This window comes from Bos javanicus, chromosome 10 (genome assembly GCF_032452875.1).
Source record: "Bos javanicus breed banteng chromosome 10, ARS-OSU_banteng_1.0, whole genome shotgun sequence".
Classification (NCBI taxonomy): Eukaryota; Metazoa; Chordata; class Mammalia; order Artiodactyla; family Bovidae; genus Bos; species Bos javanicus.
Genome location: NC_083877.1, coordinates 64,871,698 through 64,899,034, shown reverse-complemented (window position 1 = coordinate 64,899,034; position 27,337 = coordinate 64,871,698). Strand labels below are relative to the sequence as shown.

At 45.1% G+C, this 27,337-nt stretch overlaps 1 protein-coding gene across 1 annotated transcript in view; it reads left to right on the top strand.

Annotated features, from left to right (window-relative positions):
• The first annotated feature begins 3,413 nt into the window (after positions 1–3,413).
• Positions 3,414–27,337, top strand: part of SORD (sorbitol dehydrogenase) — a 35,931-nt gene continuing 12,007 nt past the window's right edge. Inside the window, exons 1-4 of the mRNA XM_061428900.1 lie at positions 3,414–3,796; positions 14,077–14,110; positions 21,263–21,427; positions 23,316–23,475. Coding sequence (XP_061284884.1) covers positions 3,734–3,796; positions 14,077–14,110; positions 21,263–21,427; positions 23,316–23,475 — 422 coding nt within the window. The 5' untranslated portion in view covers positions 3,414–3,733. The remainder of the gene's footprint in view (positions 3,797–14,076; positions 14,111–21,262; positions 21,428–23,315; positions 23,476–27,337) is intronic.

Genomic DNA, 27,337 nt, shown 5'->3' with positions numbered 1-27,337 from the left:
CCAAACAGTAGCAAACCAAATTAAACAGCATATTAAAAGGATCATTCACGGTTATCAAGTGAGCTTAATCCCTGATGCAAGAATAACTCAACATAATACAAATCAAAATGAGTAAATTTTGGAGATCTTAATATACACCTTAGTGACTACAGCAAGTAACTTGAAGTATTCTTGAAAGTTGCCATGAGAGTGAAGCTTTAATGTTCTCACCAATACAATGACAACAAAATGGTAATTATATGAGCTAAAGGATGAGCTAAAGCTAATAAACTAGCCCTGTAGTTTTAAACATCTCCTAATATAAACGTGTCAAACCATCACACTGTACAGCTTAAACTTACATAATGTTATATGTAAACAATATCTCAAAGCTGGAATAACACACCAATACACATTTATTCTCTTAAAATTCTAGAGGTCAGTAGTCTGAAATCAGTTTCTCTGGGCCAAAATCAAGCTGTCTGCTTCCTCCTGAGTCTCTCTGGGAGAATCTAATTAGTCGTCTTTTCTAGCATCCAGAGCTGCATCTTTGTTGACACCTTTCTCTATCTTGAAAGCCAGCAGTTAGCATACAGCTTCAGTTCTCACAGCAACGAAGACCCAGCACAGCCAAAAATAAATAATAAATACATAAAATCATTAAAAATAAAAATCTTGGATCTGTCCTCTGCACTCCATCTCCCTTCCACCACTTGTCTAAGCCCAAGTTACCTTCCTCAGCTGACATTTGGCAGTCACCTAACCTGTCTGTCCACTTGCTTCCACTTCTCTGTCCCAGCTGCACTGCTACCACTACCAAGCGCCTCTCTCCCTTGGATGGTTCTAGATTAAAATTCCCTGCTCTCTTAGTTCTTTTTCTAACCCTTCTTTCTTGAGATTTGTTAATGGCAGATATATTGCCAGTTCCTTGGGGGAAGTCCATTAATCTTACCCGCTGCATATGAATTTTACTGGCTTAACTCTCTTGAGTAACCTTATTTTTTAAGATCTGCAGGAAATCTCATGGTTGCTTTTGTGGTTGTTTTTATTTATTTATTTTGTTGTAAATAACCAGGTTCGAGTAATTGAATACTTGATGACAAAATGGAGAAATCTGGAAATCAGAGATTTTATAACTGTTTTGACCTTTGGAATATTAAGGCCTTGCGACACACTGATTTTTCTTGTTAATGCGCTATGTAAAATTCCAGATCTATAGTAACCCAGTATCAGTGAAGGATGTTCCCTCTTTCTCTGGATGTTTGACCCCAGAAGATATGCATCCTGTGATTAAATTTTTAAAGTTCAAATTAAGTTTTTCTGGCAGAATTCTATTGACAAGTTGTTGAAGTTGTATTCAGTGGAAAGAGTGCCTAAAAGTGCTGTGTTGTTTGGGAAAGTTAGGCCAAGGCCCAGAGAAGCTGTGCTAAGTAGGCCAGCAGGAAAGGCAAAGCCAGCATTTTATCCTTTATTCAGTAAAATGCCTAAAAAAAATCTGTTCCTCACCACTGTGAATGCTGGTCTCTGTTAGGAAATTACATAGAAAGATGACAACTAGTTGTTTAAATACTGTAATAAGGACTTGCTTTTTTTTGTCTTAAAAATGTCAGTTTCTGAAGAACCTTTATCAACTCACCATGTTAACTTTTCTATAAAGGGCCCTAGTCATAGAATATTTTTAAAATGTATTTCTTGGACTTCCCTAATGGCACAGTGGATAAGAATCAGCCTGCCAATGCAGGGGACGCAGGTTCTATCCCTGGTCTGGGAAGATCCCACATGCCTCCGAGCAATTAAGCCCCTGCGCCACAACTACCGAGCCTGTGTGCTGTAACTACTGAAGCCCGCACACCCTGGAGCCTGTGCTCTGCAACAAAAGAAGCCACTGCAGTGAGAAGCCCACTCACCACAGCTAGAGAGTAGTCCCTGCTCACCACAACTAGAGAAAGCCAACGTGAAAGCAACGAAGACCCAGCACAGCCGAAAAAACAAAAAGTATCTCTCCTGCCCTTCCAAATCTCTTGGTCTTCAGCCAACAGCCTTCAAGAGAGTTTCAAAGTGCTATTGCTCAGGAGAAAACAAATACCACTCCACATGTGGCAGTTGTGGCATTATTTTAGTGACTTTTGGTTCTGATGTTCTGTTTTCTTAAAACTCAAGAAGTATCTACTTCAAGTAGCCTTCCGCTCTTAAGCCATTCCTGAGGCTTTCTCCATCTTCAGCTTTACTCATTGGAAAAACCTTCTGGGAGACTGTGATGAAATGCTACAAGGCAAGAAGGTGAAGCTGTTTTAAATTCAGGTGCCTGAGTGAAGGCAAGCAACCCCTAGTTAGTCATCTCTCTACGGCCTGCTCAGCAGAGTGCAGGAGCAGCCTGGGGAACCAGTCAAGCACAGCCAAACCTTGTGGGAGGCGTCTCAAAGCAAAAACATGACTGACTCTGTAAGTCCCCTACAAAATCCATCCCATTGCCTTGTTATACCTTGTAATACTCCCCCCACCAACACACACACTTCCTTTTGTGTCATTATTGGCATTCCAAAGTCTGATCCATGTTCATCATCAAATATTCTTTTTTGAGCTCCTTCATTGTATAGACCAGTTTACCAGGTTCTGTTTAATGAATGAGGCCTTAGTACCAGTGGGTTTCCAGTACATCTGAGGAAGGGAGGATTACTAGTGAAAAGACAGGCCATGCCCCATATGTGAGGCACGGAGTAGGTGCCACACTAAAACATCGTCAAGAAATAAGGTGCTGGGGAAAGTGTCCAGGAGTAGGTGAGAGGATCTGGTAGAGTGTCTGGAGGAGGAAAGGGTGTAGGGAATGAAATCCATACACTGTCTTCAAAGTCCTCAAAGCAGGGTTGGGTCTTTGCAGACTTAGGCCTTCCCAGAGGGCAACTCTCTCCCCTTAGAGTTAAACTTCCCTGTTTCTTGAAGGGGAGAGAGACTTAAAGGAAGAATTTGGGCAGAAATCCTGCTTCTAATATAAAAAGCAGCTGGGTAAGAGAAAGGGACTCACAGATTCCACTGCATGGCCTCCTTACACTTAAGCATCAGGCCCACAGGGCGATGCACCGTTTCATTCATTCACTTCTGGTGCCAGGCACTGTGCTGCATTCTGGGGACATGCGCCCAACGTAGACACTGCATCAGTGCAGCACACCATTGGCCACCTGCAGCCTCAGCATTCTCAATGCTAATAATACAGACCCTAAGGCCTCAGTTGAGACTAGACTGTATCAAAATCTCTGTGCTGGTCCTGAGAAACTGCCCCACACTGCCCATCCTCATTACTCCGCAGCTAAAGCTTGAGAACTCTGGTCTGAGGGGTACTGCCTCTGCAGACTACTTTCAGGGCAGACTGGTCCCCTTGGATGTGAGACAGACCAACTGTGCACTGCAGGTGGAGCTGGGTTGGTCTTCTTCACCCCTCCCCACCCCCTTCCTACCTCTCCCTCTCCCTTCCCTACCCCCTCCCTTCACTCTCTAACTTTCTTCGCACCCTCCCCCCACCCGCTCCCCCTCCCCACTCCCGCCCCCGGCTAGCCCTGGGGAAGGCTAGCCCCGCCCCTCTCCGCTAGCCCCGCCCCGGCTGTCAGGGACAAGGAGGCCCCGCCCGGAGCTGGGCGCGCGCTCCCAGTCAAAGCCCAGCCTCCCGCCCCTCACCCCCAACCCTCCAAGGGGCCGCCAACCAAGCCACCTCACCAGCTGCGGACAGCGGCCCCGACCCGAGAGGGAGAGAGCGACAGACATGGCGGCGGCCAAGCCCGAGAACCTCTCCCTGGTGGTGCACGGACCCGGAGACTTGCGCTTGGTAAAACTGGATCGGGAGTGGGAAGACTAGCCTGTTCCTGCCCTACTCGCCTCCAAGCCCAGCCGCGGTCTCAGCTCGCCAATTCCAGCGCGGTGCGGGCCCCACACTGCGCGTCCTGGCCCGGCGATCGAGCTGGTTACCATGTTGGGGGGAGGGGGACAGTTGGCCGTTCGTTCTAAGGTGCGGTGAGCAGGGTTCTTGTAACGTCCCTCCCGGAACCTAGCCCCGTGGCCGGCACGTGGCCAGAGCCCAGGAAGGTTGCAAAATGATTGAAGCCCTCTCCCTCCTTTGCCAGCTTCGGATTCATAGTCCTGCCCCTTGTCATTGCATTTTGCAGAAGTGATATCAGACAGGCTGCCTCATTTAGTACACGTGCTGGGCTTCTTTCCTGGTTAGACAGTGCAGGCAGAAAGAAGAGTCAGACATTTAAAAGCTGTGGTACTCGTATTTAATCTTTCTTGCTTGGGGCTGATCACACACCCTTTGCAGGATTATTAGATCAGCAGAATTCCTAGCACCTAATAGATACTCCGAAAGTGCCAGCTTCTTCCACGTTTAGTGTCAGCACAGATCTCCATCTCCAGGACTCTTGGTGTTCGCCATGCCTGTGCCAAATTTGTGGATCTTGATAGTCTTCATGTCTCTAAAGCGCCTTTCCTCCTTAACTCTCTTAGTCCACACGTGGTTTATGTTTCAGCCATTTTCCTTCCCGTTCCTTCTCCCTTGTCCCTTTAAGAGCAATATGTATGTGTCTCCTGCACCCCAGGCCCTGCCTCTGCTCCCTGGCTCATGGGACCAAAGTTCTGGGAGCTGCGGAGTCAGCCTTGTAGTTGTGCCAGGGCTCCTTTGACAAAGTCCATCTCAAATGGGCCTGGGCAGTTGGTATGTGGGACGGGTCCTGTGCCAGCCATCTCACCTATTCCCTAGCACTTCCTTCCCCCTCAGAGAGAACATGCACCAGGATCTAAATTGGAGAGACTTGGAAAATTATCCAGCTCTAGTCAAGTAGTCAAGTAGTTCTTGACTATTTGATAATCTATGGTTTCTCTCCCCATAGGATGCAAACAGATTGAGTTTGGCAGCAATTTCAGAGTTCATGGACTTCCTTTATGGCCCTCCTTCATAGATCCTCTAGAGGTCTGTGGACCCCAGAATGCCTGCCCAGAGCCAACTCAGTTGAGGGAAGTGCCATCCCCAAGGTGACAGGCTTCATTAGTTAAGAGAGCCCAGAATAACCCAGAGTTTCAGACACTTATTCCAGTGCTCCTTCTACTCCCCTTGGAGCCTCCAGCCAAGATCCTGAATTAAAGTGTCACTGTTAGTTCTTATTGCTGCAGACACCAGATGGTATTATGAAGAAAGGAAAGTGGTACAGCTATACACAGCTTACAGAGTGATGTCAAACTCAGCCCTGCATCTACAAACATTTACTGGATGAGAGGGAGCCTGCTGTGTGCCATACATTGGGCTGGGGGCTCAGAGAGGAGGAGGAGGACACAGCCCTGACACCCAAGCTGCTCTAGACACTCAGATGCACTAAACAATACAAGTGTGAGGACTTTGCTGGAGGCCACAGAGAGTAAAGGCCTCACAGGGGCCTTTAGCCCAGGGAAGAGACCCTAGAGGAGATGGATGCTACTTGAGGACGGAAACTAGGGGACATTCAGGCAAGTGGAAAAGCAAGTACAAACTAAGAGCAGGACAAAATTTTGTGTCCTCTTTTCTGGTCTTATAAATATGTGGTGTACCGAATGCTCGGGCTTCCCAGGTGGCGCCAGTGGTAAAGAACCCCCCTGCCAAGGCAGGAGACATAAGAGACATAGATTGAATCCCTGGGTCAGGAAGATGCCCTGGAGGAGGGCATGGCAACCCACTCCAGTATTCTTGCTTGGAGAATCCCCATGGACAGAGGAGCCTGGCGGGCTATAGTCCATAAGGTTGCAGAGAGTCGGACACAAATGACGAAGCTTATCACACAGGCACTGAATGATCACGGCCTGCCTTAAGGAAAGTCAGTGTACCTAATAATAAGCAGAACTGTAATTACACCCCCAGGCTCTCCGTTGCCTTAATTCCTAAACTCAGGCTCTCCCACTGCTCAGCCAGACTGTTTATGTGGCTCTGTAGAACTAAGCATTGAACATAGAAGAGGGTGGGGAGGCTCACCTAAAATTGGTTTTATCAACTGTGCCTTAGAAGCCACCCACTGCCCAAATTAGGGGCTGGGATGGAGTGAGTGTATCCGAAAGAGATGAGAATGTGATAGGCTGAAGAATGTAGCCTGTGGTGGTGGGGTTGGTACACTCACTGGGTGAAAGGCTTCAGGGTGGATTCAGGAAGACCCCAACTCTTGGAGGTGATGGGGTTCATTTACTGGACAAAAGAGAGTAGATTAAAATGGTAAGTTTGGTTTGAATTTAAGATGTCTCTGGGACAGGACCTTTTAGTGTCTCTGAGAACCTCCCAGATTCCTCTGTCCATGGGATTCTCCAGGCAGGAATACTGGAGTGAGTTGCCATTTCCTTCTCCAAACATTTGCAACCTAACACAGACCCTTCTGGCCCTCGCTACTCCCTCCTGAGCATGCATGTCGCCCAGCACCTCCATAGGGAGCCAACTGGTGGGATATCTCTGCCCTTGCACCCCCTTAAAGCACCCCCTTAAAGCAGATAGGCTAAGTGTTTTGGGGTTGAGTTGGGAGTAGACATCTCAGCAACCACTTGAAACTTGTGGCCTGCCTACCAGGAAGGAAACCTGATACCCAGCCTTCCTCTAAACTGCCTATGAAAAATGCAGGATTCCCTTTTCTTTCTCCAAGCTGTGGCTGCAGGGAAGGAAAAATTAAACCCCTTCACTATTAGATAACTAGTGATCACCACAGTCACAGCAAGAGAGGAGTCAGTGCTCCTTGGCCAGGGGACTTGGGCCTGCACTGTGGTTTGGGCTCTGGGGCATTTGTAAGTTGGGTGGTAAATCAGAGTAGGAGTGTGTACACATATATACACTGAGAGATTGCCGGTTTCTTTATAATTCCTTATAATGAGGACTTAGGACGTTCACTCCTTCACTCTTCCTTACCCCTAGCATTTTAAATAGAGAACATGTGGACTTGAAAGAAACAATGGAAGAGGTGACCAAGCTGATGCACAAACAGCTTATCAGCAAACACTGTCAGCTCGCTGAGGTCCTCTTCAAATGGAGACAGTAATGAGATCACAAGCCAAGTAGGGGCCAGAGTGGCCAGCAGCTCTACTGCTTCTGGTTGTGTGACTTAACAGATTACTTTCCATTTCAATTTCCTGTCTTTATAATGGGGATGGTAGTAGTACTCACCTCTGAGTTGTGTGAGAATTAGATAGCATTGGAGAGCAAGAAATTTTCCTGTACCCTTCTAGGTTCTTCTGGCTGGTCTGAGATAGGACCTTGACATGAGATAGGAGAAAACCAAACAAAATTTTATTACATATGCATACATGAGAGAGACCCAGGAAAACTGAGAAACTTGCCCAAATGGCCAAAGCCCTCACCTTGAATACCATCTACAGCTAAAGAGAAAAGATGTTGAGGGTGGGGAGAGTCAGTTATGGGAGGTTGCCAGGGAAAGCTCAGAAAACAAGGGTAGGGTTGTTATACAGATTTAAGTCATTGCCTTCTCCACTGACGAGTTTCGAGAGATTTGGTCATCTTCCTCTATTTGGTACATTGAGGAAGACACCCTTATAAATGGAGATTTTCCTTACAAATGTGTCACTTGGGTTTTCAGAACGTATTCAAAAATAACCAGCTTAAAATAATTAATATGCCTAAGAGACATATTTTGGGATGGTGAATTCTGCTCCCTTACAGAATTCTTTCTCTGAATTATTATTTCATGGAATTGGGATATGAAATAGTCTAATTAGTTTTTCCCCGAAGAAGCTATTTGAGGGAAGTTATTTAAATCGTTGGAGAAGGCAATGGCACCCCACTCCAGTACTCTTGCTTGGAAAATCCCATAGACGGAGGAGCCTGGTAGGCTGCAGTCCATGGAGCCGCTAGGAGTCGGACACGACTGAGCGACTTCACTTTCACTTTTCACTTTCATGCATTGGAGAATTTAAATAGTTTGTGTTTCCCAAACTGTCTGAGATAAAGGACCAATTTAGTTTTGTTTCCAATTGGTCATGGATCAATATGTTTGTATCACTGCATTTGGATGTTGCAGCAATGTCAAAATGCTGTAAACATCTCTAAATGCCCCTGCCAATAATTTCTGTACATATTGCATCACCTATCAGCAGCAGTCCATCGACCATGCTGAGAACACGTTATCTCCCTTATTCTTACCTACCGGTTCTTTCAGATTTCAGGCAGGAGCCTGGGGACAGGGAAAACAAGAACAGCACAGCCCCCACCTGGTGGAGGGGATGTAGTCAGATGTTTTTGTTTTATGATAGCTGTATGAAGAGAGAACTGGTTAAGGGAAAATAATCATTTCAGAGCGATGGGTTGATGTTGTTTAATTATAAAGGGCAGAGAAAATAGTGCATTGGCATCAAGTTTAAACGTTAATCAGAGTACCATGAAGATATTTCTTAGTTTTTGCTCTGTGAGGAAATGTATTATATCTGATGTCCAAAGAATTCCTTTGAATCTATAATGATATTTTAAAAAGTGAGATAATTCTGAGTCTGTAATACACATTCAAGGGGTCCCTTTCTTGCATATACACTTTGCTGTTAAGATTTTGGTTGGGGAGGAGAGGATTGTAGAAAGAGGGGGGTATGATCACACAGCAGCTGGGGTGATCCTAAATGTCAGGTCTCTCTCCCTGGTTTTGCCACCAGTAGGCTGAGCTGCCTGCTTCTATAGGATTAAATTAAAGGGCCCCGAAAGGCTTTAAGGAACAGCTGGGCTAAACTGGGAGATTACTGTGAGTGAGGAAACGAGGCTGCTTAACCCTTTAATACCTGAGCTAGACTTATCAGTCAGAGGCAGTTGAAGCCGAATCTAAAACTCCTTCAGAAAACAGGAAAATGAGGTAGTAACAAATAGGCCAAAGAAATAACTCCTTTCTTTTTTATCTTAATTATGTTCCAACAACAAAACAAAACAAAACAAAACCAGATAACAACAGGCAATTAAATCCAGCAAATACTGCCATCTGTGCCAACAGATGCCATAGAAGGGCAGTGCCAAAGGCCAAATGCAAAAGGCCAGGAAGTACAAAGCTGACATTTTCCCCTAAAAGCAGGAGGAGCAGTAAACAATACCACAAACAGGATTTTAACATTTTATATTATACATCCTGGCGCTACTAACAGACCTGGTAAAAGTAACCCTGTTCTGATAGGAACACTAGAATTATGGGTGGGTGTGGGGTAAATTTCTTTCAAAACTGCATGACAGAGAAATTGAGGAGAAGTGTATACTCATATATAACATTGATGTCCACTTCATAAGTCTTTTAGTGTGGCTGTTAAAGCTGGCAGTTTTCCCCAAACTAGATTTACATGAAGAACACTAATTATTGGAGAAACTATGGTCAAATTTTGTGAAGTGATATTCAGCTCAATAATTTTTTAGAAATGTTAATGTTCGGTTACCTAGACCTGAACGCAACGAGCACTTAATCAGTAAATAAAGAACCACCTAATAGGTTCATGCGTAGTTATGTCCATACGTTTTGAATAGGGAGGAATTTTTTTAAAGTTTATCACTGCTGAGAATCTTTTAACCATCATGTATGGATTCAATTAGGTGCTGCGGAAGCTCAGGAGAGGAAGGGTGGTGGGGATAGAGAAGAGTCTTTTTTGCAGGAGGTGATTGTTTCTCTCCATGTTCGTGATTCATCCGAGCCAGTCCCAGGGTTACAACCTTCTATTGGACAACCTCACCTGGATGTCCCTGACACTGCAATCTTTATACATCCAAACCTCAAATCTCCCTGAGTTCCCACAGGAATTAGGAAGCCATTCCAGGTAACTCCCTTCCCCTCACTTCTCACCTCCTGTGGGATCTCAAGGAAGAAGAAAGGGGATTGACCAGTGGAGAAATGGCCCCCTTGAGGTGAGGGAGTGAGTGTGGGGTGGTTTGGAAATTGCAGGAGGCTTTCAAGGAGGTAAATAGCTTGCAAAATGAGGGGGTTTAGGATTTTGCAGGGCCACTGGGCACTTTAAATGAATTTGCAATTTAGAAAGATTGTTATCGGCAGAAGACTGGTTGGAGCCCAGAGAGCCTGGGCTGGAGGCTGGAGACCCGCTCAGTGAACTTTGCGAGAATGTCTGACCCTTCTACTTTGACCTCGAGTTTGCCAGGACCAGTGTCGGCTAGAACAAAGCCTCTTAGGATAAAGTGGCCAAATGGAAAACCTTTGAATTTTCCTCATACCCTCAAAACACCCTTCAAGCCCTCAGGGGAGGGGGAAAGTTGAGGAGTGAGGGAAACAAAAATAAGATTTTCTGCTCTGGTCTCCTTAAGGGTGCAGGGCAGCCAGCCAGCAGGTTGACAGGAGACCTGGCAAGTAGTGCAGGTGGCAAAGGTGGGCTGCAAGGACCAGGGGGCGAGAATGGCCGCTTTCTCCCAGCCGTGCCCTTTGTCCCTTACTCTGAGGCAGGGGGCACGGTCTTTACACTCAACTGTTAGAATCAAGCCTAAAAAATGCTGGAATCCTACTTGACTTTTCTCCTAAATTCCAGCCTTTTCAGAAGCAGTCTAGTTCCCTTAATGTTGACCTGAGAAACAAGAGACATACAACTTTTCTCCAAAATAGTTTTAAAAGTTACCCTTTCAAAAGAAAAAGGACACGGTTGTCTAGAGCTGGTTCAACCACGTTGTGAGCTGATTTTACAGAAAGGATTTTGATTTTATTTCTTTTGTAATAAGAGCTAACATTTACTACGAGTCAGGCACTCTTTTTTTTTTTTTTCTTTTTGGCTGAGCTGCACAGCTAGTGACATCCTAGTTCCCCGACCAGCGATTGAACCCAGGCTCTTGGCAGAGAGAGTTTGGAGCCAGTGGACTACTGAGGAATTCCCAAGGGCTCTCTCTTTTATGATTATCTTCGTTAGACAGAGGAAGACGATTCAAAGTCCAACGACCTTATGTAACTGCCCCAAGGACACACAGCTCCTGGAGGGGAACCTGTGTTTCAACACAGGTGATTCCAGAGTCATGTTGGCTGGAGGAGGGGGAGGGCATTTTCTCCTAATTTCTCCTCATCTTGAGACCATTGCTACCATCCAGGCAAGACATACTCAGATGGACAACTGGAAGTTGAGGAAAGGGGGCCAATAGGGCATATTCAGGGAATATATATTTAAGCTAATTTGAGAAAATATATTTAGGAAAGGCAAGATAACATTTAGGATGTGAGATTCCCCTGAGATGATCCTGTGTTCCCACAGAGTTCTTCCTGAAGTATTTACATGATTTATTTGTGGTGGTGGTGGAGGAGGAAGACCTGAAGGGCATAGAAGGGACTCAAAGTGAAAATGCTGTAAAACTTACATAACTCAGTAAAGAGTGTTCCTCAACTCCTCTCTATCCCTTGGTTACTATCACTCACAGAAAAATAAGAAATCCTGTTCAAGAGACTTTGAATATGTGTGATGACAAACCTTTGGGAATGAAGAAAGGGGCCAGGGGGTTAAAAGTGAAATTATGAGATCTCAGAGGAGCTAAGAAATTTTGATACATGAGAAATAGGATAAATGAATATCACCACCGTAATATGAGACAGAAAAGGAGATTAAGTAAACAGGATTTAGCCAACATCATACCAAGGAACCAACCATAAATGAAAAGCAAGATTTTTTTTAATAACCATAACTTTTGAAAACATTGTGAGCCCTGCAGCTATGCTTAGGATAATATTTACAAATTTAAGGACTGATCTTAACATGGTCTTGTGCTTGGGTGGCATGTCTCCTGCAGAGAAGAGAGAGGAGAGCCAAACTGAGCTGTAAGAGTCTTTAGACTCAGCAAGAAAGAGAACAGAAAAAGACATGATTTTCAGGGACGGGTATTTAAGTTCCCCATGTCTGTTCTGCTACTAAGGAAAAAACAGGTTATCGGCACAGCACCCTCTAGTGTCCAGGAGAGACACTGCAGCTTTGCCCATGTGGTAAGACCAAAGTTTGTGAGCTCTGTTAACTCCAAGTTACAATAATCTCTGGTGACCCAAGGGCAACTTGGTGCTCCTAACTGTTGCTTTGAGTTTGGATCTTACCATCTTTCCATCCCAAATTCCCAGTGCCTGGAAAGTTGCCTACTAGCACCTTAGGGGGTTGTGGGGGTAGGGGATGGGTGGGGATGGGGAGAGTGCAGTTCCATGTTTGAAATAAAAAGCCTTACTTAGTCTTAGTTTCATTTTAGCATGTAATTTAAATTTTCATTCCGTATAACAGAAACATAACCTTACACAGCAGTCTCTGATGCTGTATAATGTCAGATGTGGGACCAGCAACTTTGAGAAAGATTTTGGTGACAGCCAGCTATCTGGAGTTGCCTGTTTCTAGATGGCTTTCTTCCCTCCCTCTCTTCTCTCCTCTCTCCTTTCCTCTCTTCATTCCAAATGTATTAAGAGATGAAAAAACTGCCTCTTGCCCCCCCCATCAAGCTACTTTCGGTGCAGCTCCATCATTTACTACCTTATTGTTACTATGAACAGATGGCCAAATCTCCCTGTTCCTCACCCTCATCATAGACCAAAAATGGGATAATAATAAGGCATTACATAGGGTTGTCCTGGGGATGAGCTGAGGTGATGCATGAGCAGCACCTGACACAGAGAAGTTGGTCAGTGTTAACTAATGAGCATGAGCGTTAACCCTTTGATCTTTTGATTCACGGGAAACAGGGAGTTCAAATAAGCATTGAGCTGTTATAACAGAAAAGGCTGATAATCTTGGATGAGCAAGAACCTCAGACTTTCTGTGGAAATACTGTTATGGAGAGTGATTATTTAACAAGTACCAAGCCTCCCAGGTTTGGCGCAGAGCACTGTATCTGGTGCCAGAGATTGAAGGCATAGTCTTTGGCAACAAGGTTCTTATCATGTTAGCAAAATAGTGCTGCTGCTGCTAAGTCGCTTCAGTCGTGTCCGACTCTGTGCGACCCCATAGATGGTAGCCCACCAGGCTCGCCTGTCTCTGGGATTCTCGAGGCAAGAACACTGGAGTGGGTTGCCATTTCCTTCTCCAATCAAAATAGCACTAGGATTACTTATTGCTCCCATAAAAGCATCTGGAGGAGGCTTTGTGAAGGAGGCAAGCTTTGAGCCATGCTTCCTTCTAGAGCACTCTGCATTGGGCCCAGTTCCAAAATTCTCATTATCTGATTGCTCCTTACATCACCCCTAGAGGAGAAAAGGCAAATTCCACTTGGAGGGTGCAATGAGATGCAATGAGGCAGGCTTGGGAGTCGGACACACCTGGGGTTAGACCTGGTTTGTCCATTCTGGTCCTGTGACCTTGATCAGGTTTTTTTAACTTGCTAGTCTCAGGTTTCCCATCTGCAAGTGATGGGCCATGTGCCAGGATGTATGTAAAGCCCAGTAGACTGTCTGGCACATGGTATGTCCAGTGAATGGTTTATTTGTATCCCTTCTCCCTCTTCTTGCTTGGCTGCCTTCAAAGAATTAATAAAATGAACATTTGGATTTGGCCACTCACTGTCCTTCTACCTTGTCATTAGGAACTTCCTAGCTAGTTGGCAGTGGGAAAAAAAGCTTGGTAAATTATCATTATCCTCATCATAAATAGCTGTGACCATCAGATTGCTTTTTAACCCAGTGAGCGTGTGCAAAATGCAGGTCCTCTGTGTCCCCCCAAACTAAAACTCCAGTGGGAGGTTTTGAAAGAGAGTAACAAGCGTTAGTCTGTGCACTGATGTGAATGAGCGGAGCACACACAGTTTCCAACATGTCCAGAGACAAAAGCCTTCCTGTGCCACTGCTGGAAACACCTCGTCCTTTCCCAGTACAAGTTCGCCAGACCAAAGAAAACTAAGTAAGAATGTATTATCCACACCCCGTATTAGAGACCCAGAAGTATCCTTTCTGCCAGGGTATGCAAGTTGTGTACTTTTCCTTGGTCCATGGCACATTTCACCAGTGGGCTGGGTGAGGTCAGCAGTTGGAGTCAGCAGGATTCAGGATAACCCCTCCAACATCCACCCAGCAGCGGTATGGTCTGAATCTGTGTTAATTATAAGAAGAAATATTTGAATGAAACTTTGAAATGTTCATAAGGTAAAGTTGTTGTACATGCTAAATTATTTTTCTATTTTGTTTCCTTTAGGAAAACTATCCTATCCCTGAACCAGGCCCAAATGGTAGGTCCGTGGAATATTCGACTTGTCTTTTATTGTTTCTTGTTGTTTACCCCGGAGACACACATATGCTGTTCCTTTCTCCCTCTTTTCCTACTGTTTGTTACTTAAAAACCTCCATAAAAAGGAGATAGGAGGAGGATTCAGGATGGGGGTGTACATGGGCACCCGTGGCTGATTCATGTCAGTGTATGACAAAAACCATCACAATATTGTAAAGTAATTATCCTCCAATTAAAGTAATTAATTTAAAGAAAACTATGCTTTTCTTAGGCTTTCAACCTAGTTCTATTGTCCACAGTATGGCTAGATAGATTCAATCGGCTGCTACATGAAATAAAAGAAACAGTGATAGAACCAGAGGAGTTACTGTATCAAACTGCTGACTTGTCCCAGAGAATTTGACATAAAATTCTTCAGGTTATGGACAAAGGCAGAATTGTCCCTCTTTTGAACTAATGACAGAATTAGGTTACTCTGTCCTCTATAAACTGCCATTTGGATGGCCAACCCATGTCCTAACTCCAAACTTTGGAAAGGCGTGAGTCTTTAGATCGTAATCTTGTAAATACAAAAGGGGACGTCCAGGACAGTCTCCAAAGACCAGGCTGTTCTCTCCACTGGGGGTGGGACGAGCTGCATAGAGCCCTTCCCTACTACCCTAATCAAACAGGAGCAGGAAGTGGGTGAGCACACTGGGGCAGGGTTCCTGCCACCTTTGCTCCATTCCTTCTGGCCAAACCTGCCCAGCCGAGCTGACCCGCACATTTCCCAGAGTGATGTCTCTACCTGGGGAGCTCATGCCACCCTCCTAGCTGTGGCAGCTTCCAACTGACAGTTTCCCAATTCCTTTCATCGCTGGGGTCCCGCAGCAGGAAGTGAGGCAGGTGGCAAGGGGCAATTTCTATCCTTGATGAGTTGGGTGCATGCTTCCCTGCCTCACCCAGAACTGTAGCTTCTGTGTGAACATCAGACTGAAGGCAGCTTTCCTGGAGCCTCTGGGGTTTTGTTACTCAAAGGTCAATTGGGTTACTGATTTATAGCAATAGTTCACTTCAGTTCAGTCGCTCAGTCGTGTCCAACTCTTTGCGACCCCATGAATCGCAGCACGCCAGGCCTCCCTGTCCATCACCAACTCCCGGAGTTCACTCACACTCACGTCCATCGAGTCAGTGATGCCATCCAGCCATCTCATCCTCTGTCATCCCCTTCTCCTCCTGCCCCCAATCCCTCCCAGCATCAGAGTCTTTTCCAATGAGTCAACTCTTCGCATGAGGTGGCCAAAGTACTGGATCATTCCTTTGTGAATGAAGGAAGCATCATTCTTTCCAAAGAAATCCCAGGGCTGATCTCCTTCAGAATGGACTGGTTGGATCTCCTTGCAGTCCAAGGGACTCTCAAGAGTCTTTTCCAACACCACAGTACAAAAGCATCAATTCTTCGGTGCTCAGCTTTCTTTACAGTCCAACTCTCACATCCATACATGACCACAGGAAAAACCATAGCCTTAACTAGATGGACCTTTGTTGGCAAAGTAATGTCTCTGCTTTTCAATATGCTGTCTAGGTTGGTCATAATTTTTCTTCCAAGGAGTAAGCGTCTTTTAATTTCATGGCTGCAGTCACCATCTGCAGTGATTTTGGAGCCCCAAAAATAAAGTCTGACACTGTTTCCACTGTTTCCCCATCTATTTCCCATGAAGTGATGGGACCAGATGCCATGATCTTAGTTTTCTGAATGTTGAGCTTTAAGCCAACTTTTTCACTCTCCTCTTTCACTTTCATCAAGAGGCTTTTTAGTTCTTCTTCACTTTCTGCCATAAGGGTGGTGTCATCTGCATATCTGAGGTTATTGATATTTCTCCTGGCAATCTTGATTCCAGCTTGTGCTTCTTCCAGCCCAGCATTTCTCATGATGTACTCTGCATATAAGTTAAATAAGCAGGGTGACAATATACAGCCTTGACGTACTCCTTTTCCTATTTGGAACCAGTCTGTTGTTCCATGTCCAGTTCTAACTGTTGCTTCCTGACCTGCATACAGATTTCTCGAGAGGCAGGTCAGGTGGTCTGGTATTCCCATCTCTTTCAGAATTTTCCACAGTTTATTGTGATCCACACAGTCAAAGGCTTTGGCATAGTCAATAAAGCAGAAATAGATGTTTTTCTGGAACTCTCTTGCTTTTTCAATGATCCAGAGTGTGTTGGCAATTTGGTCTCTGGTTCCTCTGCCTTTTCTAAAACCAGCTTGAACATCTGGAATTTCACGGTTCACATATTGCTGAAGCCTGGCTTGGAGAATTTTGAGCATTACTTTACTAGCGTGTGAGATGAGTGCAATTCTGCAGTAGTTTGAGCATTCTTTGGCACTGCCTTTCTTTAGGATTGGAATTAAAATTGACCTTTTCCAGTCCTGTGGCCACTGCTGAGTTTTCCAAATGTGCTGGCATATTGAGTGCAGCACTTTCATAGCATCATCTTTCAGGATTTGAAATAGCTCAACTGGAATTCCATCACCTCCACTAGCTTTGTTCGTAGTGATGCTTTCTAAGGCCCACTTGACTTCACATTCCAGGATATCTGGCTCTAGATGAGTAATCACACCATCGTGATTATCTGGGTCGTGAAGATCTTTTTTGTACAGTTCTTCTGTGTATTCTTGCCACCTCTTCTTAATATCTTCTGCTGCTTTTAGGTCCATACCATTTCTGTCCTTTATCGAGCCCATCTTTGCATGAAATGTTCCTTTGGTATCTCTAATTTTCTTGAAGAGATCTCTAGTCTTTCCCATTCTGTTGTTTTCCTCTATTTCTTTGCATTGATTGCTGAGGAAGGCTTTCTTATCTCTTCTTGTTATTCTTTGGAACTCTGCATTCAGATGCTTATATCTTTCCTTTTCTCCTTTGCTTTTCGCTTCTCTTCTTTTCACAGCTATTTGTAAGGCCTCCCCAGACAGCCAAAAAATTGCTTTTTGGCATTTCTTTTCCATGGGGATGGTCTTGATCCCTGTCTCCTGTACAGCGTCACGAACCTCAGTCCATAGTTCATCAGGCACTCTATCTATCAGATCTAGACCCTTAAATCTACTTCTCACTTCCACTGTATAATTATAAGGGATTTGATTTAGGTCACACCTGAATGGTCTAGTGGTTTTCCCTACTTTCTTCAATTTCAGTTTGAATTTGGCAATAAGGAGTTCATGATCTGAGCCACAGTCAGCTCCTGGTCTTGTTTTTGCTGACTGTATAGAGCTTCTCCATCTTTGTCTGCAAAGAATATAATCAATCTGATTTTGGTGTTGACCATCTGGTGATCTCCATGTGTAGAGTCTTCTCTTGTGTTGTTGGAAGAGGGTGTTTGTTATGACCAGTGCATTTTCTTGGCAAAACTCTATTAGTCTTTGCCCTGCTTCATTCCATATTCCAAGGCCAAATTTGCCTGTTACTCCAGGTGTTTCTTGACTTCCTACTTTTGCATTCCAGTTCCCTATAATGAAAAGGACATCTTTTTGGGGGTGTTAGTTCTAAAAGGTCTTGTAGGTCTTCATAGAACCGTTCAACTTCAGCTTCTTCAGCATTATTGGTTGGGGCATAGACTTGGATTACTGTGATATTGAATGGTTTGCCTTGGAAACGAACAGAGATCATTCTGTCGTTTTTGAGATTACATCCAAGTACTGCATTTCGAACTCTTTTGTTGACCATGATTGCTACTCCATTTCTTCTGAGGGATTCCTGCCCGCAGTAGTAGATATAATGGTCATCTGAGTTAAATGCACCCATTCCAGTCCATTTCAGTTCGCTGATTCCTAGAATGTCGACGTTCACTCTTGCCGTCTCTTGTTTGACCACTTCAATTTGTCTTGATTCATGGACCTGACATTCCAGGTTCCTATGCAATATTGCTCTTTACAGCATTGGACCTTGCTTCTATCACCAGTCACATCCACAACTGGGTATTGTTTTTGGAGTTACTTCTCCACTAATCTCCAGTAGCATATTGGGCACCTACTGACCTGGGGAATTCCTCTTTCAGTACCCTATCATTTTGCCTTTTTAAACTGTTCATGGGGTTCTCAAGGCAAGAATACTGAAGTGGTTTGCCATTCCCTTCTCCACCTCTCCACCATGACCCGTCCGTCTTGGGTGGCCCCACGGGCATGGCTTAGTTTCATTGAGTTAGACAAGGCTGTGGTCTTAGTGTGGTTAGATTGACTAGTTTTCTTTGAGTATGGTTTCAGTGTGTCTGCCCTCTGATGCCCTCTTGCAACATCTACCGTCTTACTTGGGTTTCTCTTACCTTGGACGTGGGGTATCTCTTCATGGCTGCTCCAGCAAAGCGCAGCCGCTGCTCCTTACCTTGGCCGAGGGGTACCTCCTCACGCTGCCCCTTCTGACCTTGAATGTGGAATAGCTCTCTAGGCCCCCCTGTGCCCGTGCAGCCACCACTCCTTGGGGGTGGGGTTGCTCCTCCCTGGCCTCAGGCGTGGGGTAGCTCCTGTCGGCCGCAGCCCCTGACCTAGGATGCGGGGTAGCTCCTCTTGGCTGCCACCCCTGACCTTGGATGTGGGGTAGCTCCTCTCAGCCGTTCCTGCGCCGTCGCAGCCTGGTACTCTCGGCCGCTGCCCCTGACCTCGGACGTGGGGTAACTCCTCTTGGCCGCCTCCCCTCGGGCATGGGGTCCTCCCGGCTTCTGCCCCTGACCTCGGACGTGGGGTAGCTCCTCTCGCCCGCACTAAGAAGACAGATAATAGCTGTTTCTATCAGTGTTAAGCAAGTAATGTATATTTAAGGCTCAAGTGTATCTACCGAGATATGATATTCAGAGAAGTGAAAGGGCACTTCATTGTGTTCTGAAAAGTTAGTGTGGATTCCAGAGGTGGCAAAAAAAAAAAAGAAAAGAAAAGGGTTTCTCTGGACCCAAAGGAAGCTTTTCAGTTTCTCTCTGCAGCATGCTTCTCTCATTTTCTTATCCCTTGCCACCCTTGAGTTGAAAAGGGAAATGATGGTAAATTTCAGCTAGCGTTCTAGCATCTCAAATGTAATCTCATGTTATAAATTGCTAACTTCAAGAGAGGAAACTCCTAGATAATTTTCATGACTCAAATGACTTTTCCCTAAGTTTGATCTCAGGATGTGCCCTGCAACTTCTTACCCTGTTCACCAAGGACGAGGAAGTTCTACGGAGCCACACCTGGTGAATCTCCCGTGGTTTGTGACAAGGGCAATGTGTAAAACATCCGAGTGCGGAGCAGAGCTCTGGTCTCTTTGTCTTCCTAGGGCAGAGCTTTTTCTCAGGGAGATACTTTGTAATGTGGTAAACTCAGTCACACTAGGCCAGTAATCCTTTAGGATTTATTTCAGCAAAGGGGCTCAGTTCAATCATTATTTTAAACTTGGAAAACTGACAACAACAATATCACCAAATCTCACTATATTCAAACCTGTGAAGGAGAAATGCCAGTTGAAGTCTTTGGATGGTTTAAATTAAAGCTGCACTTTTGAACAAAACAAGCATGAAGAACTCAGCCTGATAGCACACAAAGTATTGCCAAGCCTGAATCGTACCAGCCTCCTTCTCATGATAGATAAGAATCAGGCATGCATGATCAGTCGCTAAGCTGTGATGGACTCTTTGCAACCCCATGGACTGTAGCCCACCAGGCTCCTCTGTCCATGGGATTTCCCAGGCAAGAATACTGGAGTGGGTTGCCATTTCCTATTCCAGGGGATTTTCCCAGCCCAGAGATCAAACCCACATCTCCATCTCCTACATTGGCAGACAGGTTCATTATCACTGAGGCACCACCTGGGAAGCTCAAGACTCAAGCATAGCATATTAGTTGTCTGGAAACAGTTATCTCCTCAAAAAACAGGTTTTTTTTCCTCTTAGGTAGTTGACACACTTCTTCCTACTAACACCTTTTATTTGGTGTATTAGAGTTCTCCAGGGAAATAGAATTGAGAGACATTATTATTTATATTAGCTTTATTATATAGAGAGAAACAGAGACAGAGGAGCTGCCTAGACTGAAATCTGTAGGGATAACCAGCAGGCTGAAAATTCAGGTAAGTTAAGTTAAGGAGAATTCCATCTCCTTCAGGAAACCTCAGACTTTTTTAAGGCCTTCAATTGATTGGAGAAGGTTTATCCACATTATGGAGGATAATTTGCTTTACTCAAAATATACTGGTTTAAATGTTTGTTTTATTAAAGTATTATATAATTTACACACAGCATTATGTTAGCTTCAGGTGAACATGATGATTTAATATCTGTATATACTGTGAAGTGATCACCACAATGTCTAGTTAACATCTGTCATTGCAAATAACTATTGTACAGTTTTTTTTTCTTGTGATGAGAACTTTTTTAAGATCTGTTCTCTCAGGAACTTTGACATATGTAACATGGTATTATAAATACAGTCACCATTCTGTACATTACCTCCCCAGACTTATTGATATTTATTTTATAAGGAGAAGTTTGTTCCCTTTGACCCCCTTCGCCCATTTCACCCACCTTCCACTCCTTGCCTCTGGCAACCACCAATCCATTTTCTGTATCTGAGTTTGGTAGGTTTTTGTTTTGGTTTGGTTTTAGATTCTGCATTTAAGTGAAATCATATGGTATTTGTCTTTCTCTGACTTATTTCACTTAGCATAATGCCCTCAAGGTCCATTCATGTTGTTGCAAATGGCAAGATTTCCTTTTTTAATGGCCGAATAATATTCCATTGTATATATAACACCACCTTTTCTTTGTCCATTCCTCCATCAATGGACACTTAGATTGTTTCCATAACTTGACTATTGTAAATAATACTGCAGTGAACATGGATGTGCTTAAATGTTAATCACATCAAAAAAGTAACTTCCCAGCAACATCGAGCATTTAACCAAACAGCTGGGCACCATAGCCAAGCCAAGCTGATGCATAGAATTAGCCCTCACATGCAGTTATTTTGCTGTTTGGAAGCTTTCTTGCCTTGTAAGACTTAGTCAAGCTGCTTTTTAGCTTGTTTTCCTCTGTGATCTAAGTTTTATACCTGACCTTGAAACCAAACCCTCTCATTTGTCCAGAGGAAAAACACCTCAGAGAGATAGAGGGGTCCTTCCTTTCCTCACTTGTTTTCTCCTTCTCCTTTCTCTTATCAGAGGTGCTTCTGAAGATGCATTCTGTTGGAATTTGTGGCTCAGATGTCCATTACTGGCAGCATGGTCGAATTGGAGATTTTGTTGTGAAAAAGCCAATGGTGCTGGGGCATGAAGCTTCAGGAACAGTCGTAAAAGTGGGATCATTGGTCAGGCACCTACAACCAGGTCAGCAAAGCCCTTTCGCCAATGGATTTGTTTATTCATTCAGCACATATATTTCTGTGTGATTTTTCAGGGCCAGGCCCTCTGGTAAACACTGGGGACACAGCAGTGAACAAGACAGTCTCAATCTCTACATACTTGGATTTTACACAGGGGAAGGCAACTGGGACAGACAGTTAATTAATCAAAATTGTGTTGAGGACAGCAGAGGAGAATACAGGGTGTGATCAGTGTAGACTACTCTCCAGAACCCTGGCTCATCTGAGGAAGAGAAAATTAATTCAACACCTGAAGACAAGTAAGAAATAAGCCAGGTAAAGGGGAGGGGAAGATGTTGCAGCCACAGGAACCACAGAATATCTATACACACTGAGAACCAGGGCCTTCCATGCAGCATTGATTTTACTGGATGGCTTGGAAACCATCAATATTTTGTTGTTGCTATAGTTAAGTCACTAAGTTGTATCTGACTTTGCGATTCCATGGACTGTAGGCTATGAGGCTCCTCTGTCCATGGGATTTTTCCAGGCAAGAATTCTAGAGTGGGTTGTCATTTCCTTCTTTAGGGGATTTTCCTGATCCAGGGATCGAGTCCAAGTCTACTTGGCAGGTAGATTCTTTATCACTGAGCTACCTGGGAATTTGCTTAATTCAGGCGGAATTCTCAGCTACGGCAGATTGCGATGTTCCCCAACACAGTGAATTAAATCCAAGCTGTCTTGGAACAGCCAGCTGTGGCTTTAACCTTCTTTTCCTGGTGAGCCCACCTCATAGCCTGAAAACAACAGATTCTCTCTGGGAAGGAGAGAGTTCTCAGGAGGTGTCGTCCTGTGTTAGTTACAAGGCCCTCTGAGCCTGGCTGCACCAGGAGGGATCCACTAGCCCTGAAGAAGCTAAGTACATGTCTGCATTTTGTCAGCATCTAAATTTTACCTTAACAAGATACCATAAACAAGTATTGAACTGTAGTTATGATATGCAAGCTACAGTCTAATGATATGAAGCTGAGTGATATGTACTTGAATGTGCAGCCTACTTTGAAATGCATTCGAAAAGAAGGTGGATTGATGGGTGGAAGAGAGAGAGATAAATGAGATGGATATGTGATAAAATCAATGTAGCTAAATGTTAATTGAAGAAACAAGTAGAGAACGTCTGGGTGTTCATCATACAGTTCTTTCAACTTTGCTGTATGTTTTTCAACTCATGGGGTAAGTCCTATGACTTTGTTGTATGTTTGAAATTTTTCATACTAAGAAGTTAGAAGAGCCAGTCTAAGGCTGAGTTTCCAAGTGGACGTAGTGAGACATGGAGTAGAAGTACAGTAGAGCCGGCTGTTCACAAGCCTTAGTGTTTCTCTGATGTACAGAGTCTGAAGCCTCTATGGGTCATTTGCCTTAGTGGTTCTACTAACCAGGAATCAGTTATTGTCTAGGAGACTGAACACAAGATGTGCCATCATTATGACTCCTGTCAGCATATTATCAAAACAGGGAAGAAAAAACTCTGCAAATTCCACACACTAGCTACCTCTTCTGCACCAGTTTGAGATGGGAACAAAACCTGGCTTGCTGGGACTGGTTATGTTTCATAAGCTGGGAAGTGGCTATGGAACTGGAGGACTTATCCCATGAGTTGAAAAAAGGGCAGGCAAGGCAAACCATCCTGTGGAGAAGTGGACTGGTCATTTTCTTCCAGAGTGTGTGTGCTGCCTTTGGTATTTCCCTTGGAGACACTAACAGGCTGGGCTTTGCTGGACTACCCTGGGTCCCCAGTGGGGAGGGAGGCTCATTCGGCCAGATCCCCCTGTTGGCATTTACCTGTGAGCACGTGACTCTTACCAGCATCTCTGCCCCTCTGTTTGTTTGTTTGTATGTTTGTTTTCCACCAGGTGATCGTGTCGCCATCGAGCCTGGTGCTCCTCGAGAAACTGATGAGTTCTGCAAGATTGGCCGATACAATCTGTCACCTACCATCTTCTTCTGCGCCACGCCCCCCGATGATGGGAACCTCTGCCGGTTCTACAAGCACAATGCTAACTTCTGCTACAAGTCAGTGCCCAGGGCCCAGCCACGGCACCTGGGACCTCTTCCCTGCTGTTTTTTGGTGTTCTTTCTTCTAGTTTCCCATAGTGGTTTCTTCCTTCTTTTACGCTCATAATTCCAGACATTAAGCATTCTCTCGGCAGGCCTGCCTTAGGGCTAGGACTGACCCTCGGTGCTTAGATTTAGTCGTTCAGTCTAATTTTCCCTCAAGTAGAGCAATAATAGAAAATCATTGCTGAAATCAGTCACTCCTCTCCAGCTGTCTTGGAGGTAACTTATTGGGATTGTCCTCTGTTATTGGTTTCCACTGCAGCTACAACAAAGATATCTTGTAACAGTAGGAACCTTAACAACAATGATAGCAACAGCCAAAGTTTACTGTGGCGTAGAGCCACAGGGCATGAGCTTTGGGACCCTGGGTCCACTCACTCCTAGTGAGTGACTTTGTGGAAATGAACCTTCTTCACCTCAGTCTCTTTAACCACCTGGAGATTAAATGTGACCATGCATGTAAAGACACAATGATTGTTATTACCTGCCTGGCCTTGTGCTAGGTCTCTGCATGGCTTATTTGACTTCCATAACAGTGATGGTGAGGTGGACCCCAGGATTATGTGAGAATTAGCAGAGGCAGGAGAAGGCTGATTAGCTTGGCCCCAGAACAGAGCCAGAAGTCCAGACAGGGTGGCAGTGATTCTCAGGCTCTTGCCCTGTCCTCACTGTCCTAGCTCAGCTTTCAAAGTGATTGGGGAACTTATGTCTGGCAGAAACCGAGTGCTATACCTTCTGCACGGGCCTGGCATGGGGCTCTGGGATGCTGGTGTGCCACTTTCCTTCTCAATGGGCCAGGTGTGTTCTCCGCACCCCAGCCTGGCCCCAGCGGTGCCTCTTGGCCAAGATGGGGCTTGTCCAGCGGAGGCCAGGCACTCGTCACAGGGGCAGTCTGACAGATCTGAGTTTTCTAGTGCCTACTGGAAGCCTTGAGAGGAGTCACAGGCCAGGGACCTCGTGAGTTTAAGTTGGCACTCGAGGAGGGAACAAGTTACAAGGGCAGAGTCTGCCTTTGAGCAAGTGGTTCCTAAACCAGCCCACCTTTCCTGGGCCCTTTTCAAGTCAAGGTGCCCAACAAGTTTTTTGTGGAAGGCAGAAGAGCGTAGTGATAAAGCTTGAGACTAACCACTGATCTCTGCTATTTGCCAACTGTGTGACCTAGAGCAAATTAAACTGTGTAATCTCAATCTTCTAGATGGTAAAATGGAAATAATAGCATCGATATGATGAAATGCATAGAATTAATACATTTTAGTGCATTAATTCAATGGGAAAAGCGTCTCAGGTACTCAACATGAGGCCTGGCATGTAATAGGAGCTCAGTAAACAGTGCAATGACTGCGTCATAGCTGTGGCCTTATGTTTGGGGGATGGTACCATGATAGGCCTGAAAAGGAGCCTTGCACTGGGAATGGGGAGCGGGGGTTGGTTGTAGGGAGAGGTGGGGAAGGAAGTGTCCTGGTTGGCAGTGGCAATGGGAGGGCTGCAGAGGGCCTTCAGGGGACACACTACCCCCACTTCTCTTCCTCTCCAAGGGTATTTTGTGTCTGTGTCCCCAGCCTAGCCCTGGGTCCACACCCTCTTCTCTTGTTTCTTTTTGTGAGGATTTGCACACCACGACAGCTTCTTTATTTTCCTACCCATCTAATTTTCTATCTTCCTGCTTCCCCCTTGGCTTCTTGATCATTCTTTGAAAGTGAAAATGAAGTCGCTCAGTGGTGTCCGACTCTTTGCAATCCCGTGGACTGTAGCCCACCAGGCTCCTCCATCCATGGGATTCTCCAGGCAAGAATACTGGAGTGGGTTGCCATTTTCTTCTCCAGGGGATCTTCCCAACCCAGGGATTGAACCCAGGTCTCCCGCATTTCAGGCAGAGACTTTAACCTCTAAGCCACCAGGGAAGCTTTGCCTATTCCCTGAATCCCACTATGAAAACCTCCAAGTTACCTTGTCGTTCTCTGGTGTTTCAGTTCAGTTCATTCGCTCAGTCATGTCCGACTCTTTGCGACCCCAGGGACTGCAGCACGCCAGGCTTCCCTGTCCATCAACAACTCCCAGGGTTTTTTCAAACTCATGTCCATTGTGTCGGTGATGCCATCCAACCATCTCATCCTCTGTCGTCCCCTTCACCTCCTGCCTTCAATCTTTCCCAGCATCAGGATCTTTTCAAATGAGTCAGTTCTTTCCATCAGGTAGCCAAAGTATTGGAGTTTCAGCTTCAACATCAGTACTTCTAATGAATATTCAGGACTGATTTTCTTTAGGATGGACTGGTTGGATCTTCTTGCAGTCCAAGGGACTCTCAAGAGTCTTCTCCAACACCACAGCTCAAAAGCATCAGTTCTTTGGCACTCAGCTTTCTTTATGGTCCAACTCTCACATCCATACATGACTACTGAAAAATCATAGCTTTGACTAGACGGACCTTTGTTGGCAAAGTAATGTCTCTGCTTTTGAATATGCTATCTAGGTTGGTCATAACTTTCCTTCCAAGGAGTAAGCATCTTTTAATTTCATGGCTACAGTCACCATCGGCAGTGATTTTGGAGCCCCCAAAAATAAAGTCTGCCACTCCACTGTTTCCCCATCTATTTCCCATGAAGTGATGGGACAGGATGCCATGATCTTAGTTTTCTGAATGTTGAGCTTTAAGCCAACTTTTTCACTCTCTTCTGGTGTTTAGAAAATCATGAACAGTTAGAGTTGGAAAGAAACTCATCCCCTTTCCCTCAGCTTTCACACAATAAGGTTGGGGAAAGAGGACCAGTAGCTCCTCCCAGGTCTGTGGCAAAAGGGCAGCTCGCAGGACTCTGGCTATGACTATGTGTGATAAGGCAACATCTGCCTTGTCAGTGGAATAATCTCCCACAGGATAATCCTTTCTCATCACCATCTCCAATCCCATTTCTCTGTGTTTGTTTTTTTTTAATTGGCTGCTCTGGGTCTTTGTTACTGTGCATGGACTTTGTCTAGTTGTGGAAAGTGGGAGCTACTGTCCAGTTTCCAGGCGTGGGCTTCTAGTTGCAGAGGCTTCTCTTGTTGTGGAGCACAGTAGTTGTGGCCTGGTGGGCTCAATATTTACCGATCATGGGCCCTAGAGCTCAGGCTCAGTAGTTGTAGTTCACAGGCTTAGCCGTTCCAAGGGATGTGGGATCTTCCTGGACCGGGGATCGAACCAGTGTCCCTTGTATTGCAAGGCAGATTCTTAACCATTGGACCACCAGGGAAGCCCCTCCTCTTGGTATTCTTATGTCATAGGGAAGTCAGAGTGAGGATGAGAAGAGCACACAGTTCCTGTCCACAGGCCACCCTCACTTTAGTCCCAGTACCAGCTTTGAGCGAGACCCAAATGTGATGAGGCAGGACTATTGGAGAGAGTGTGTGTGTGATTTGGGGTCTTTGAGAGAGTTTGCAAGTCAATATTTCTCTTCGGAGTTTTTTCCTTAATATTGAATTTATGGGATAGATTCAGCAGGTAGGGGGATGATGATAATAATCAGAGCAGAAGAGTGGATTGGGGTGGGGGAAATGGTGTAAGAGAAGCAGAGGGGAGGGGAGAAAGAAAGGGTTGTGGGCACCTGTCAGGCCGAATGTAGACCTTGTTATTTATCTTGTGGAGGGTTGTGAACAGAAGGGTCATGGAGATGAGCCCATGCTTTGGCTTCCACTTATTTCTTTTTGGAATTTTAGGGATTTCATGTTCTTGCATGTGGAGGTTTTGGGAGCATTGAATAAGTACTGGGCAGTGAGGAACTAGCAAAAGTTAACTACAGAACTGCTTGTGCCAAAAGGCAGCTGATGTGGGACAGGCAGAGGA